Genomic DNA, 14,444 nt, shown 5'->3' with positions numbered 1-14,444 from the left:
AGAAAGCCCGCGTTGTTATTGGTACAGTGACGTCAGAGCAGTGAAGGACTCCAGCCTATCGTCTGTAAGCAGTGAAGGCAATGGTCCTGGCGGACAGTCCTGCGCTGAGAGGGACACTTCTACACTGCAATAAAGCAAAGGCAAACACTCGTAGCTGAAATGAAACAGACACGTCAGGCGCTCGCCGTGGATTAAACCTGAAACTCCAACGATGGCCCTTAAGGCGATAAAGTAACAAGAGAAGCGCGTTCACTACCAACACCGCCGCCAACGGATCTTCTACTGCAGAGCAACTCCTGGTAGATGCACGGCCACAGCTGAGGAAGAAAAATATGCTTCAGCCGAGCCGCCTCAACCCCGGCTTTAGTCGCACATCCACAGCCTTCTAACCAGTTTCGCGAGACGTTCGCCGGCTTCTGCTTTAATTCTACGTTTCTGTCACTGCCTCTCACCAACAAAGTCCGCCTAACCAGTCCCCGACCCACCTGCGAGAGAGACACGGAGCATTATGGCAGGGAAGCTGACAGCAGCGCACAGCACTGGAATACTGCTAGTGACAGCCAACGTTGGATCTCTGTTCGAGGATGTGAGTATGTCCATTTATGATGTCCGTCTGTCCACACTGTGTATGTCCACGTTTGTGTCTTCTTTCTTCTCCACAACCTTCTGAGAATCGTCTCATCCGGTCACGACTCGGTTGTACAGTAGTCAAACCCAAACACATATCTCGTTCTCGAACACATGGGCCCAGAGTAAACCAGAAAACACATGGTGTCAGTGTGTGTAAAAGGACTCGGTGCTCCACACATGTTCTGATCCACTGTTCCTACCGTACAGTCTGACATGCTGTTGGACTGACAGTGTGAAGATGTAGTTGAAGTGTGCTGCCTGTCAGCTGTTCTCCTCATGGTCCTCCTCTAAAGTTTCAAAAACAGCAGGTAACTTCTACTCCAGTCTCTTCATGTCAGTCAAGGAAACTTCATGTCAAACTTAGTGAATGTTAATGAGACACAAGGCATCTGGTCATTACAATATATATTATTGTTCCAAGAGTCAAAAGAAACATTTCTGCTGTGACCCACAGACTGTATGCAACACCATAGATTGAATCCTCCTTAACAGTCTAGTTGTCACAGCAAGAAGACTGAGTGGAACTTAGTATTCTAATAAAAATAGAAGTTTATGGGGAATTGCCCTACTTTCTATTCTATAAATGTAACCATCACACCTCAGAAGCAGAGCTCTGACAGGTTGCAGCTCCACTGTGTAAAATGCAAAATGGAAGCATACTTCTTACTTGAATTGTAATGAAAATAATAATAATAATTAAATACAAATTAAAAAAAAGTATATATCTGAAAGAGATGGCTTAAAATGGGTTGAAATGAGGATAAATAGATGATCATCAATGGAACATACATGTGTGTCTTATGTCTATAAATCTACTAACTAATGCAACTATTTAAATACAGGTTAAACATCAGCACAATACTTCTCAATTTCTCCATCAGAAAAAATTTCTTTTGAGGAGTTAATGTGTCAAATGGTGCTAAGAACTTGATTTTTCATTTGCAAATTTCAAGATTTCAAAGGGCATTTTTTTATTTGCAACTGTGTAGTGATGTCCAGATTTTATATAGTATCAATTATTGCTTTATGCTGTAGTGTGTGTTTATATTCTGCCCATGGAAGTTTTGCTATAATGCTGATCATAATAACGGCAATACATTTTGTCATTTCACAGTCAAAGTCCACGTCTAACATTATGATGTGTTTAGAGAAATATTGATGTTCATTGATTATCACATTACATGAGATACAAGTGGAAAAGTGGCAAATAAAAGCTGCACCAAGCAATAACTTCAAATATGAGACGGTCTTTCTGCTACTATTAATGTGGCTTAGTTAATATGTCAGATGTTTAAAATTCCCTTTGGTAGTGTAATAACATTTATATCTTTTTGCTATTAATGTTCAATAATTGCACGAAAGTATGAATGTAATCCTCTGTTGCCACTTGACTGCCAGTAAGTCAAGTAGCAACAAAGACTAGAATGAAAGCGGAATTAAATAAAAAAAAGAAAGAAGGAAAACTTAATCCATTGCTATAAATATCTCAGTGCGATAAAAGTCCTCTAGTCTGTGTTTTCCACTGGCTGGTTCCTTTGTACACTGTCCAGCTGTTTTGGTGTGTAATGAGGCAAGTTAGCCATAAATGCTGTTTGTCAGATCAGTCTTGTCTGGTTTCTGCAATGATGCGTTGCGCTGGGCTCAGCGGTGAACATGTCTGCTCTAAATAAAGTCGGTTGCTTAGTGAAAAAGTTTTTTGATAATTGGTTAAAAGAGTGACATATATACAGTGTGAATTATTTTCACATCAGCCCAAGCTGCAGATTAAGGTAAAAAATAAATGATTTCAAATTGATTTTTTTTCCCTTCTTTGAATGACCTATGACCTCCTCTCCCTATGTGATTAAAATGCTTGGAGTCCAAACACTTTAATGTATCGTCTTTCTCTGTTTTGACAATAAAGTTGCCCTCCCTGCTTCACTCGTCTTCGACACATCTCTGTGACATGCAGAAGTGGAACATGCGGGAGGAGTAGTCCCTCTCACTAGAGTAAGCCTATAAATAGCCCCTTTCATATGAGCACCACACTATGGGTGTTTTGAGGGTTTTTCTCTCCCCGGCCAGACATCGGACAGACTGAGCCAAAATGCACATTGGAGCTTGTTTCCCTCCATGGGTGGGTGTGTCGAACATGTTTGAGGCTATTAATATCTGCTGTGTGTTAGCACTCGGCACGATGCAAAGAAATATTGAATGAAATCTTTGTGGACTGTTGTTTATGTGGATCTTCTGTTAGGTCTGACGTAGATGAGAAGGTTTTTTTTTTGTTTTGTTATGGTGACACAGCCTGTGTATGAGTGTAAAAGATACAGGACAACACAAATTGTGAAACACTTTCAAGTTTCAAGGGTAAAGCTTTGAACAGTTCAGTATTCACTTGATCTGATATGACCAGCAGTGTATGAAGGTGGATGTAGGTAGACAGAGAGAGAATGTGAGATAAATGCAACATAACTACTGTGTCAACGCTGTCTTAGTCTTTTCTATTTTATCGTCTAATCTGCTAATGACGTGCTGTATTTAGACCTTTACCATATTGTACCAGCTCAGACAAATGTTTCCACAAAGTTATGCTCTAATTTTATCTGGTGAAATCTACACCATGCAGAACGGAAACGCTTTATCTCTAAAAATGAATGTCTGTGTTAGGGTTGATGTGACTCATGTTAGTGTGTATAGATTTTTTTTTTCCTTTATGCTATTATAATTTAGAGATCACCATTGGTCATATGCAGTCAGTTGATCTAACACTATGCTAATGTTTATATCTCATGTCTGATCTATCGTTATTTTCTCACTGGTTGCAGTGCAAATTTTCAACAGATGTCAGGCCAGATGTGGGCTGAGATAATGATTAAAAAAAAGAAAAAGTGATGTATATTGAAAATGAAAACTGAAAATATTTCAAAGAAAACACAAACTATGAAACACGTGGCATTTGTCACATTTTCACAAGCCACAAGTGCGAAAACATGTAAACTGGGCTTTTACCCCATAATTGTTGCAGAGATGAGGTGTGTTTTCAGGCCTGATCCTTTAATTGTAATGTAACTAGAGCCTGTTTCTAGAATGTAGTTACTAGTTTTTAAGTCATTTTGCATTTGAAATACAGCTTAAGGTAAATGCTGTAAAACTTTTTTACAATTTAGTCGATCTTTTTCCAATCTCATTTGTCAGTGTAAAAATGAACTTTCCCACTGGATCAGTCAAAATAAATCATTGTTCATCATTTCTGATTATGATCTCTGAATAAAGGGTTACTGGAAGACCACATCCTGAGCTTTTTCCAGGTTATCCGTTGAAATGTTTACATAATTGAGCCAAGCATCAGAAACCCCAGAGATGGACGTTAACCAGTCAGTTCCCGTTTATAGCTGAGGACGATCTATAATGTGTGGTTTCTCCTTTGAGTGCCATCTGGAAAAAGAAAATGTAATGTATTCCTACTACTCTCAGTAAACACTGGTGACTGTCTGTGGATTTTATTTAATTATAGCCATTCTGTTTTGGATTACAGTTCACACACCTCTTCAGCGCCAAGCTGGGTTGACTCTATATCAAACGCTGAATCACTGTGATGAATGCTCTCTGCTGAGCATTATTTACTTCTAATTGCTTTTTCATCATTTCCATCACACCCACTGTTTCAGTTTACTGACACCTCATTAGCCTCAGACCACCATAGCTGGAACCCCACTGTGCTGGAATATTTACACCACCGAAAATAGTTTGGGGAGTTTCCTCTAACCTGGAAGCTGTGCTCTGACACTGCTTTCCGTATTTTGTTTCCAGGCCAGATAAGCACTGTGTTTTTGTGTCATTGAAAAAATAAATAAATTTTTTTTTCAATTTATTTTGCAGAAGGTTAGAGAAGGTTTGAGAAGGTTAGCATAAGGATGTCAATCACAATGCAGCATACACGCTGCAGCATACACGCTGATAGCTATATTTAGTCTCATGTCACATGGCTGGTGGTAGTGAATTCCCTAGGAATAATGTAATTGAGCATTCAGGCCGTGTATTTATAGCACCGGCGATAGAGTAGAGCAAATGTGTGATCCCATGAGCAATGTGTTGTTGATAGGAAGCTGAAATGGAAGACGCCGACGCTTTAGGAACAGTTGTACTCCTAATATCACGTCCCCACTCTGTCCACACTGCCTCATGTTTTAGCTCAGCTTTTTATGGGGAGCAAAATCTCATTTGACAAGTTGAGTTTGTGTTTCTTTCTCTGCCAAGGTCTGTTCCTGTGTGTTGCTGCAGGAATGGAAAAGTTTATGAAAGAAAGATCTGATGATGCTATTTCGGTGTTCTCCCTGCCGCTGCCCTCGTCCATCCTGTCATAACACGGGATCGGAAAATCGAGGGAAAAAGATGTTCAAAAGAGTGGAAAGTTGCCACCAACAGGCAAAGAGAATAACAAATGTGCTTGTGTGTGGAATCAAGCAGAGGCTGTTGCATGCACACATAATAAACAATATGTCCATGTATGAGTGAGAGAAGCACAGTTTAAACTACGTGGATGTGCTTTACATACTGCAGGATTGACAATAAACGACTGTGTAATATTGTAATGGACTTTACCTTGTTGGGCCACAACAGAGCTGGCTAGTCAACGTTCTTTATCCTAAATTGTGGTGTAAAGTTAAACTCAACCAAGTGTGTAAATATTTGTACAATATTTGTACAAATACAAGTGTGAGTGCCAATCATCGGCCTGCTTTTGTAGTCGCTTGTCCCTTGTGTCGTGTGAGTAATGTGTAACTTATCACCTTTTATTGCTGGTTAAACAGAAGAATAATAATAAATTGTATCACAGCCTGCTAAATGAGGATAGCCCTGCACACACAGATGGAGCCCTCACAAGGTTTTTGATAGAGGAACAGTAGTAGGTGACCCAAAAGGAGGATTATTATCCATCTGTCCTTCCATCCGATCCATTTATCATCATAGGCAAACTTAAAATTAAATTGTGTACATTCTTGTGTCTTACTTGGTTTCATAATGTTAAGTAACAGTGCAGTATTTGCTCATTGTTAACATTTGTAATATTAACAGTGCTTAATAATCGCGTTGGTATGAAATAAAACTCATGGGGAAAAAAGTCAGTACCAGACCCAAATGTATTAATATGTAAAAGAAAAGTTACTTTACTGGTTTGATCTGGTGATCAGCTGTTCATGCAAATGTAATTTTCATAGTTACCTTTTGTAATGAGGGTGAGAAGAACAATTGGTAACAGCAATTACCAGAAATGGTATTGTCAAATATGGATGGACTTCCTGTAAAGAATGTCTTCATGTTTCTCCAGACAGTAAACAAAGTGAATATTCCAGGCAGGTTGTTCATGCCCAGGCCTGTCGGGCTTATAAACAATCATAGCTCCCTTTTTAGTAATGTGTCAAACTGCTAATAGGTGAAGTGCAAATCAATTGAAATCTTTACCCTTAAAAATAATCATTTTCATGTCTATAACAACATGCTGCTCATTTTATTTACTTTTTTGCATAGAGGCCTTTGTTTTATGTGTATCAGAAAGCAATGCCTTTTTTATTTTCTGGAAACCTCACTTTTTGTGCGGTATGTGAGTCGCATCCTAACTGTTTTTCAGAATTGAACGGACAGGACTGTGTAATCAGGTCCACATTTGATTTGGTAGTGTTCTGCCCAAAGTCACGCGCACACATTTTTAAGTAGTGTTCTGCACCTCATTTATCTCCACAGAAGCCAAACTTTGCAAATAATCGAGTCGTTGCTTGTAGCCCTTTTCTGCTGTCATGGAAGCAGGATGTCAACATAATTGGTCCACCCTGCTGTGCGTTCAACGTTAGCAAGTGATATCACCAGCAGCTGGAGGATTTTTTTTTTTTAACAAAACAGAGATCCATAAAACTGTGTGTTTGTTATATATATCACCTGCCCTTGGCTGCCTGGATATATGGTAGATCAGTGGTTCTCAAACTGTGGTACGCGTACCACCGGTGCTACGCGGGTAAATGTACATTTTCACATTTACATTTTCAGTTGAATAAATCTGAAAACATACCATGCACAATTAATATAACATTTAAACATAAATTCTTTATAAACATTCATAAACTTCTCTCCTGTGGTGGAAGCTAACAGGGAAGGCCTATGCTGCTAGATTCTAATGTTGGTCATCATGGTGGTACTCAGAGTACCTCAGTGTTTTCTCAGGTGGTACAGAGTAGAAAAAGTTTGACAACCATTGTGGTAGATAAATGTCAAGTTCTGTCCTGTCTCGTTCATGTCGGTGTTTTTGTTTTCTGTGTCAGATGTTAATCTGCCAGAGACGAGATCAACACAAACCAAGTGCTAAGCAGTAAATGAGTGGCTGATAGTTTTGGTTGCATGACTGATAAGTAAACTTTGAAGTTTTTTTTTGGTGATACATGAATGCTGTGAACAAGATGTTTTTTTTTTTCTTCAATTGTCATTGCTAATTTAAGCAACAACAGATTCTAGGGTTGAGAACTGCTGTTTTTTTAAGCCTAAGACTTTGCCAATGTTAAGTATGTGGATTGAAGTATTACAGAGTTACTGCATGTTGGTACTGTTAATACAAAGTTAGTGTCACAGTTATGAAAGTGTGTTTATGCCACTTTTACAAATATACACACACGTCTGCGCCTGGTTTTTCTCAACAACTTGACCAGTCATAATGGAAAACTCCCTTCAATGAACATTTGACTGTTCGACAGCCCTAATTTCCATATAAGGCAAACTGATCGAGATACCTACCAACGACAGGCCCTCACTTATAAGTGAAAATAAGTAAATAAGAAGCTTTAGTTATTTTTGCATTTGTCACAGTTGTATTATCTGTGCAAAATGTGGACACAATTTAATAATTAATAGAGTAGAAAATATTTTTATTTAGATAGGAACAATACAGTTAGCATAAAAAACAGTAATTGATTAATGCTTTTCTGGTCCTTTTAATTCTAATTCCATTTTTAATTTAATTGAATTGAATATATTTACACAAAACTAAATTGAACTGCATTGAAGCTTTACAGAAATGAAACATACTTTTTTGCCATGGCCTTTTCAGCGGAGCACATATTGTAAATTGCAGTGTTTGTCCAGCATAGTAAAAACTTCCAGACTGGTGTAGACATGTTGTGTTTGCTCTTTTTAGCTCTTTATAAGTTTGTAAGTATGTGAAAGCTAATGGCCTCCGCTGTAGCACAGGTTTGTGTCAGTTTGTGTTAAGTGTCTACACACTCGGTGCAGAGATTGTGTTGTACATTTTTTAAATTCAATTTAATGCCGGTAATTTTAATTATTACAATAAAACATGGAATGACATTATTGATAAATATTTTATTTGGACCAATAGGAATGCACAAAGAATAACTACAAGACAAGGAGCTAAAAGTATTGTCAGACAAGAGATTCCTTTCAAATTAAACCTGAAGTTGTGTGGATGGACTTTGAGTGTCACATTAGTGGTGGTATACCTTAGTACCTTGTCTGATTAATGCACCACTTTCTGTGTCAAACACCTGATCTATCTGCAGTTCATTTGTCCTGACACATTGTTCCCACCGAGCTGGGTAGGGGTTTGGACCACTCCCTACTGATTTCCTCTTTTCCTCTGACGTTGTCACTGAGGTTTAGCCAGTTTTCCAAAGTGTGTGCACGGCGTGTGTGAGTGTGGTCCCTCTCAGGACCTTATCAACCCTGGCCTTCGCAGAGGGTTATCATATGGTCTTCCACTACTGACGGTAGAAGTTTCCACTGCAGACAGCTCAAACAATGCAGACCCTCCCTCATTTCTCCACCGTGTCTGCTTCTCTTCTGGCTTCTATTAATAGACATCAGCCATGAGGAAATCTTGTCTAAGATCTAGGAACTAGGAATATGAAATTTGTTAATGGCATTGCCAAGAAAAAGGTCTCAAGGTCCAACATGGAAGGACGAAAAAAATGAGCTTGTGCCGCAAGTCTTCAACTGTAAGAACAGTCAATTCCCTTGAGTTTTTTTAGAGTTAAGATTAAACATATATCAACATTAATGGGGTTTTCCATTGTGCAGGTGTGGCATTAGTATTGTTCAGAAAACCTAAGATGTTTAATTAATACATTCAGTTGACTGACTATGTAGTATGCAGACTGTAGATAAAACAAAGGCCACCTCTAACTTGGTGGACACCCAAGCAACACGAGAGTGTTTTGACACCTGCACTGGACTTTTGCCTGCTGCCTGTCAACACTCCATCAGACCAGTGTCCAGGACAGTGTACCAGGCAACTCCAAATCAACAGCTGAACAGATGGCACGGTCTATATCTCGCCTGCTTTACAGGTTTTTATTGCCTAAATTTGGCAGATGAGAGGCCGTCTAGTAAGGCTTTGAAAAAAAAATAGTGCATTTGCACCTGCTAATGAATATAATTTGGCTTTTATAGGTATTTGCTTTGTCCTCACGACAGATGGAAAACAAGTTAAACTGTGTAAATAGAACCGTTATGCTCCTGTTCTGATGTGGGAGAGATGCTAAAGACGCATCTCATTTTAGCTGGAACATAAATGGACAAAGAAAAAAAAAAGTAGTGCAGTACTAAAGTACTGTGGTCGTCTAAATCCTGTAAGCCATTGGATGTAAAACTGTCAAACACAAAACAATACGAGACTTTACAAGATTTGGCACCTGGTCTGTGCTCCTGTCTTGTAAAATGTGTTAAAACCTATTGCCTGTAACAATGTATATATAATAGAAATGTTAACGCCTCAACAAACCAAGAATCGTAGACAACTGTGTGCTCATATGTCTTTATAACAAAAAAAGGGCAGAGACTATAGAGAGCAGCTCTGCTACCCTTTACTTATGTTCTTTAATATATACTGTATCTACAGACCGTGACAAAATATGATTATTGAAAATAACTAGCTGTTCAAAAATGACAGAAGAAAAAAGCCCAGCTTCATTGACCATACACTGAATTGGTGTCACTTCACAATATGCAGCAAATACCACAAGTTCTTCCTCACATCTTGGTGAGACGCTACTACGCTATTATGTGGAGTGAGATAAATAGGAATGACCAATACCACAGTATTTATCCTGTGTGAGCTGTGAGTAAACCCACTGGTGCCACTAAACCAACTGTATTTATTTTCCATGAATGATGACATTAATGCAAACTAGAGCATAAAATGTTCTGTCAAAACAGCCGTAAGCAGTATTATGAAGAATACTAATAAATAATAATAATAAAATACCCAACAGATCCATTTAAAATGATCTAGGAGAATGAGCCATACCATATCTACTCCTAAAAACTGTATATTTGAAGGTTTGTCCGATGGAGTTGGAACAGTACGAGTATATATTTGTTCTTGCTTTAAATATTTTAAAGTCAAGTTGAGTCAACACATATGTTTGGTGTGTATCTTTACAGAGGCGGTTCCTTAGTTTGATTCAGTTTTGCATTTACAACAGTAAGATTAAGTACTACTTTTAGCCTCAGTTCCTGTTTACACCACCCTTATAGCGACGACTTCACAGTCTTATCCTGTGTGTCTCCAAAAATTGTCTTCCTTCTCTCGGGATTCCCTTTTGTCAAAGTGATGATGTTTGCTGCCAGGCCTGCTGTAAATACTTTATCTGTTCTGAAAGACAGCAGAAATGCACCGATGGACACTTGATGTCTGCAGAAAGTCATTTAATTTGTGAAAAATGGAATCAACCTAAAATGGAGTCTTGTCTGTGGTCGTATTACAAGTGATCTGTAGTACTCTGGTCCTGATGTTACCGTTACATCCTTGTGACAAGGCTTTGTACAGTATATATGTATGTATGTGTAATGTTATGATAGTTGTGAAGAGGTCTGGCTGTTCAGGTCATGGAACTGTCTTAGGGTTGGATTATGTGTTCAATTGGCGTCACTGGATGAATTTTGTTTCTGTTCTCACACTATGTCTCTGTCAGGTCCCTTCAGAAGATAAAGTTAGTGTTCAGGTCAGAAAGTGGACCTGTGGTTAAATTGTGTAACTGTGACCTGGGTGTTACAGGATGTGAGAATCCACTGAATGTGCACGTTGTTATTTATGGATGTCTGACCTGAGCCAAAGTGAGGATTTCCTCAGTGCTAAAACTGCTGCAGTAGAAGATGTCAGGACCACGTCATTACAGCTCTGCATGACGAAGCTGAGAAAATAAAGAATATCAGTTTTAAAATCTCTGAATTTAACTTTGATAACTTTGTTAGATTTTACCCATGTAGCCTCCTTCAATCAGCCTCTGTTATGACCAATTAGTTGATCTCATGAATCGTCACAAAGAAATCAAAATGACACATTCATTACACCTTCATTTTGACAACACTACTGGTCTTTGGCATAATGCTATATTTGGTTTTGCTTTATATCTGATGTATTTATGATGTATTTTAAATTCTTGGGGATTGAATTCCCTCTAGGGTGTCGTGAATGCACTAATGTCTGTGAAAACTAATGGAATCTTCTTAAAATATCTGAGGTGGAGCCAGAGATAGTTTTTTTCCCTGTTAAAAAGCGATAATGTGAAAGAGAAGGAAAAGAAGGTTTTAGAGAGTACAAAATTCACCAGTACCACCAGCCATCATTTATGTATACCATGTATGCATACTACTTCTCAGCTTCTGTGCCTGTATCTCTAGGTGTTTACAGGGATTCATTTTCATTCCAAACTACCTTTTTCCCAAAGTGACCTTGTCTGTGTTGTTTTAGTTCATTGTACATCATCAAGTCAAACAAGGTGAATTTTAAAACTCAATATATTTCCTGTGGTGTTCATAAATAGAAGTTGGAACACAGTCTAAAAGGGCCAGAAAGTCATTATTTTGTGACTAAACATTTTCATTTTATTTGAAAAGGATGTGTCATGTGTTCATGTGTCATGTGTTCAGGTTTAGACCAGTGTATCCACTGAGGCTCAGCAGTCATTTTTTATATTAACTATAGTAAAGTGTATTGTTGATTTGGACATTTTTCTTACATTAGTTCTGTTGGTTGACCAGTAGAGTTGGACTTTTCATGCTTTTAGAACATGTTTGGTGACACACAGCCTCATTCTTTCTGCTCTACATGATAAACAGTGACAGAAACAATTATTGCCAGACGTCTCCAAGACATGTCAGTAGGCCTTTAGTGGAAATGGAAACTAACCCCTTTGTTCACCCCCTCGCCCCCCAACTATCCCCACCTCTCTTGTTCAGTCTTTTCCCTCGTCCTGTTTTTTCCTCCTTTCTCACTCTGGTTCTGAAGCACTCCCACAGCAGGAAGATCCCAATTATAGAGATATCAGGCCTTTGCTGAAAACGTGATAGCCTGTGAAATGTCTTCGGCGTCACACAGAGACAATGTTTGTCCTGTCCCAGTGCAAACAGGATGCTGTGTGCAGGAGAGTAGTGTGAGATAACAACAGACAACGGCAACAAGTGGAGGACCAAAAAAAAAAAAACCCAACACATTGTGGAAGAAGACAACACGGACAGGGAGAGGAAAGGAAGACGGATGATGTTCAGATAATGTAGTGACCCCAGGAAGGACAGAAAGTAAGTGCTAGTACAGTTAGAGCATTACCAGAGTGGTGCGATTGTACAGGAAGTGGAAGGGTAGGCTCTACAACCTAAAGGAAATACAGCTTTATACTACTGACACTCTGGTGTTACTCCGCCTCCTAACCATTTCCTGTTGCTCCTTTGCAAGATGGAAGTTCAAAGTGAGGTTGTTTACCAAGAAAATGAGAAGTTGTTACTTATTCTTGTTAACCACCACCAGTAAGCCCAGGTGTGCAATAAAACACACAGTAGTAACACTGGGTTTTATACATTGTAATTTTGAATAAAGCTGGACTTGTAGTGTAGTGTACAGCACTGACCTGTTCAAGTAGTGTCTTACCAAATATACTCTATGTGAGTGATATTTTGAGCGTTGTTGACTCTGTGTCGGCCCAAGAAGGTGTGTTCATCTTTGCTGGGATTTAAATAATGAATTTAATATGCAGATAATTCACATTTGCATATTGTTTGTGTGAGCAAAACCTGTTCGCCTGTGTCTGTCAAGATGTCCGTTGTCGAGCAGTTCATTTATATTTCTGAAAACAGAGCAACTCACAAGAAGCTGTTATGGAAATCATGCAGGCAGAATTGGACTTAGCAGTTGTCTGATATTTGTGTGATGTCACAGTAAATGCAGCATATGTCTAATGTGTTGCTTATATTTGGGAATAACTTGTTTTTCTCATTGAATTTTTAAATAAATGCAGTTATCCAGAGAGTATCTCAAAATAATAATAATAATATATATTTTTAATCATATATTTATATATTGCCTGCATATATTTATTAATTAAAATGTCAGCTTTCGATTTAAACTTTCACAAACAACATTCCAAACCAACAACCCCTCTAAGTAGCAGCTTGCGCACACCCAGCGGTGCCCGCTCCACACTTTGGGAATCCCTGTTCTAGATTACAGTGTTTGGATCAGACATCAGTCATTCGTAAGACCTCCTCCTAATATGTTTATTTTGGATGTAGTACATGTATGAGCAACTCCAGCAGCCTGTAAAGCAAATATATTTCTCATGCAACTTTTTAGGGAAGTCCCTGCGGGTCTTGGGAAACTGACTGTTAATGGAGAAAAAAAGGTTATTTTTGGGAAAACTGTTGGGAAGATTTCATACATAATAAATGTTGTGCTGATATTAGTAGTTGGAATCATGGATACTGTGCTGCTGCTAAGCAATCACTGCAGTTGCTGTTGGATTTCTCTATCGTTAGCAAAATAAACTTAAGGGTTAAAATAGCTGTGTAAGGTTGATGAGGCCCTGTTTATGGTTGTTAGAGCTTCTGGAAGCCAAGAAAAATTAATTGTTGTCATAACATTACATGATGTCACATTACATAATATAATAAGAAAGGATAGGAAAAGCAAGCGTAACTATACAAAATGTTTCTATTATGTGAGTGAATAATATTTTTTATAATATATATATATATATATATATATATTTTCATCATCAGAATAACCAGACCTGTTCAAGTTTTATTATCCCCATGTTACAGATGCCATGTGGAACATTGTTTTACTCTATAGGAATGTGTCTTCACTCGTAAAAAAAGGCAGGTTTTTGTTTCACTCTTTTCAGTACAACAGAGGCTTTACTGTAGTGTGAAATGTTTTTGTAAAAAAAATTATATAAATAATATTATTTCTATCATCTAGATCGAGTCCTCACTCCCAGTCCATCTCCTGTGACCTTGACCCTGTCGCTCACTGGGTTATTTCGACCCATTTTTATAACAACTTAATTTGTATTATTTTATATTATCAATATATTTGCTTTATCTATGTTTTTGATGTGTAAATGGGGCATAATTTTAATTTGATTAATTAATGGTATATTTCTGGGGTGCTGGAATTAATGAATTTGTTTTTAGTTATTTTTAATGGGGAAAATGAATGGAGATTCGAGCGGATCGACATCCGAGTGCTGTTGTGGAACGGATTAAACTCGTGTCTTTAAGCCCCACTGTATATGTATAAAAAATTCCCCCCTGGGTCTGTCCCTCCTACTGTAAACTGTTGCAGTTCTGCTGCTGCAGGATGATATAATTTCCATGTATGCTGGTGTTGAAGAATTGCTGATGTGGAAAATATCTTATCTCCATGGGCAACAGTGTTTTTATTTAGGTTCGTAAAAAAGCCTTATACGTGACATTGCCCGAGAACAGGTCAAACAAAAAGTCAATGTTTGGAAGGTTTTTGACTTTGGGAACCTTCCAGGTAGAAACAGTACTTT

At 38.3% G+C, this 14,444-nt stretch overlaps 1 protein-coding gene across 2 annotated transcripts in view; it reads left to right on the top strand.

The window, feature by feature from the left end:
* The first annotated feature begins 41 nt into the window (after positions 1-41).
* Positions 42-14,444, top strand: part of inpp5a (inositol polyphosphate-5-phosphatase A) — a 125,062-nt gene continuing 110,659 nt past the window's right edge. The window contains exon 1 of one of the 2 annotated variants that reach the window (XM_008322199.3): positions 42-586. In XM_008322199.3, coding sequence (XP_008320421.1) covers positions 509-586 — 78 coding nt within the window. In that variant the 5' untranslated portion in view covers positions 42-508. The remainder of the gene's footprint in view (positions 587-14,444) is intronic. The other variant, XM_008322200.3, reaches the window with a different exon arrangement.

This window comes from Cynoglossus semilaevis, chromosome 12 (genome assembly GCF_000523025.1).
Source record: "Cynoglossus semilaevis isolate Cse_v1.0 chromosome 12, Cse_v1.0, whole genome shotgun sequence".
Lineage (NCBI taxonomy): Eukaryota > Metazoa > Chordata > Actinopteri > Pleuronectiformes > Cynoglossidae > Cynoglossus > Cynoglossus semilaevis.
This window is presented reverse-complemented; position numbering and strand designations above follow the sequence as displayed.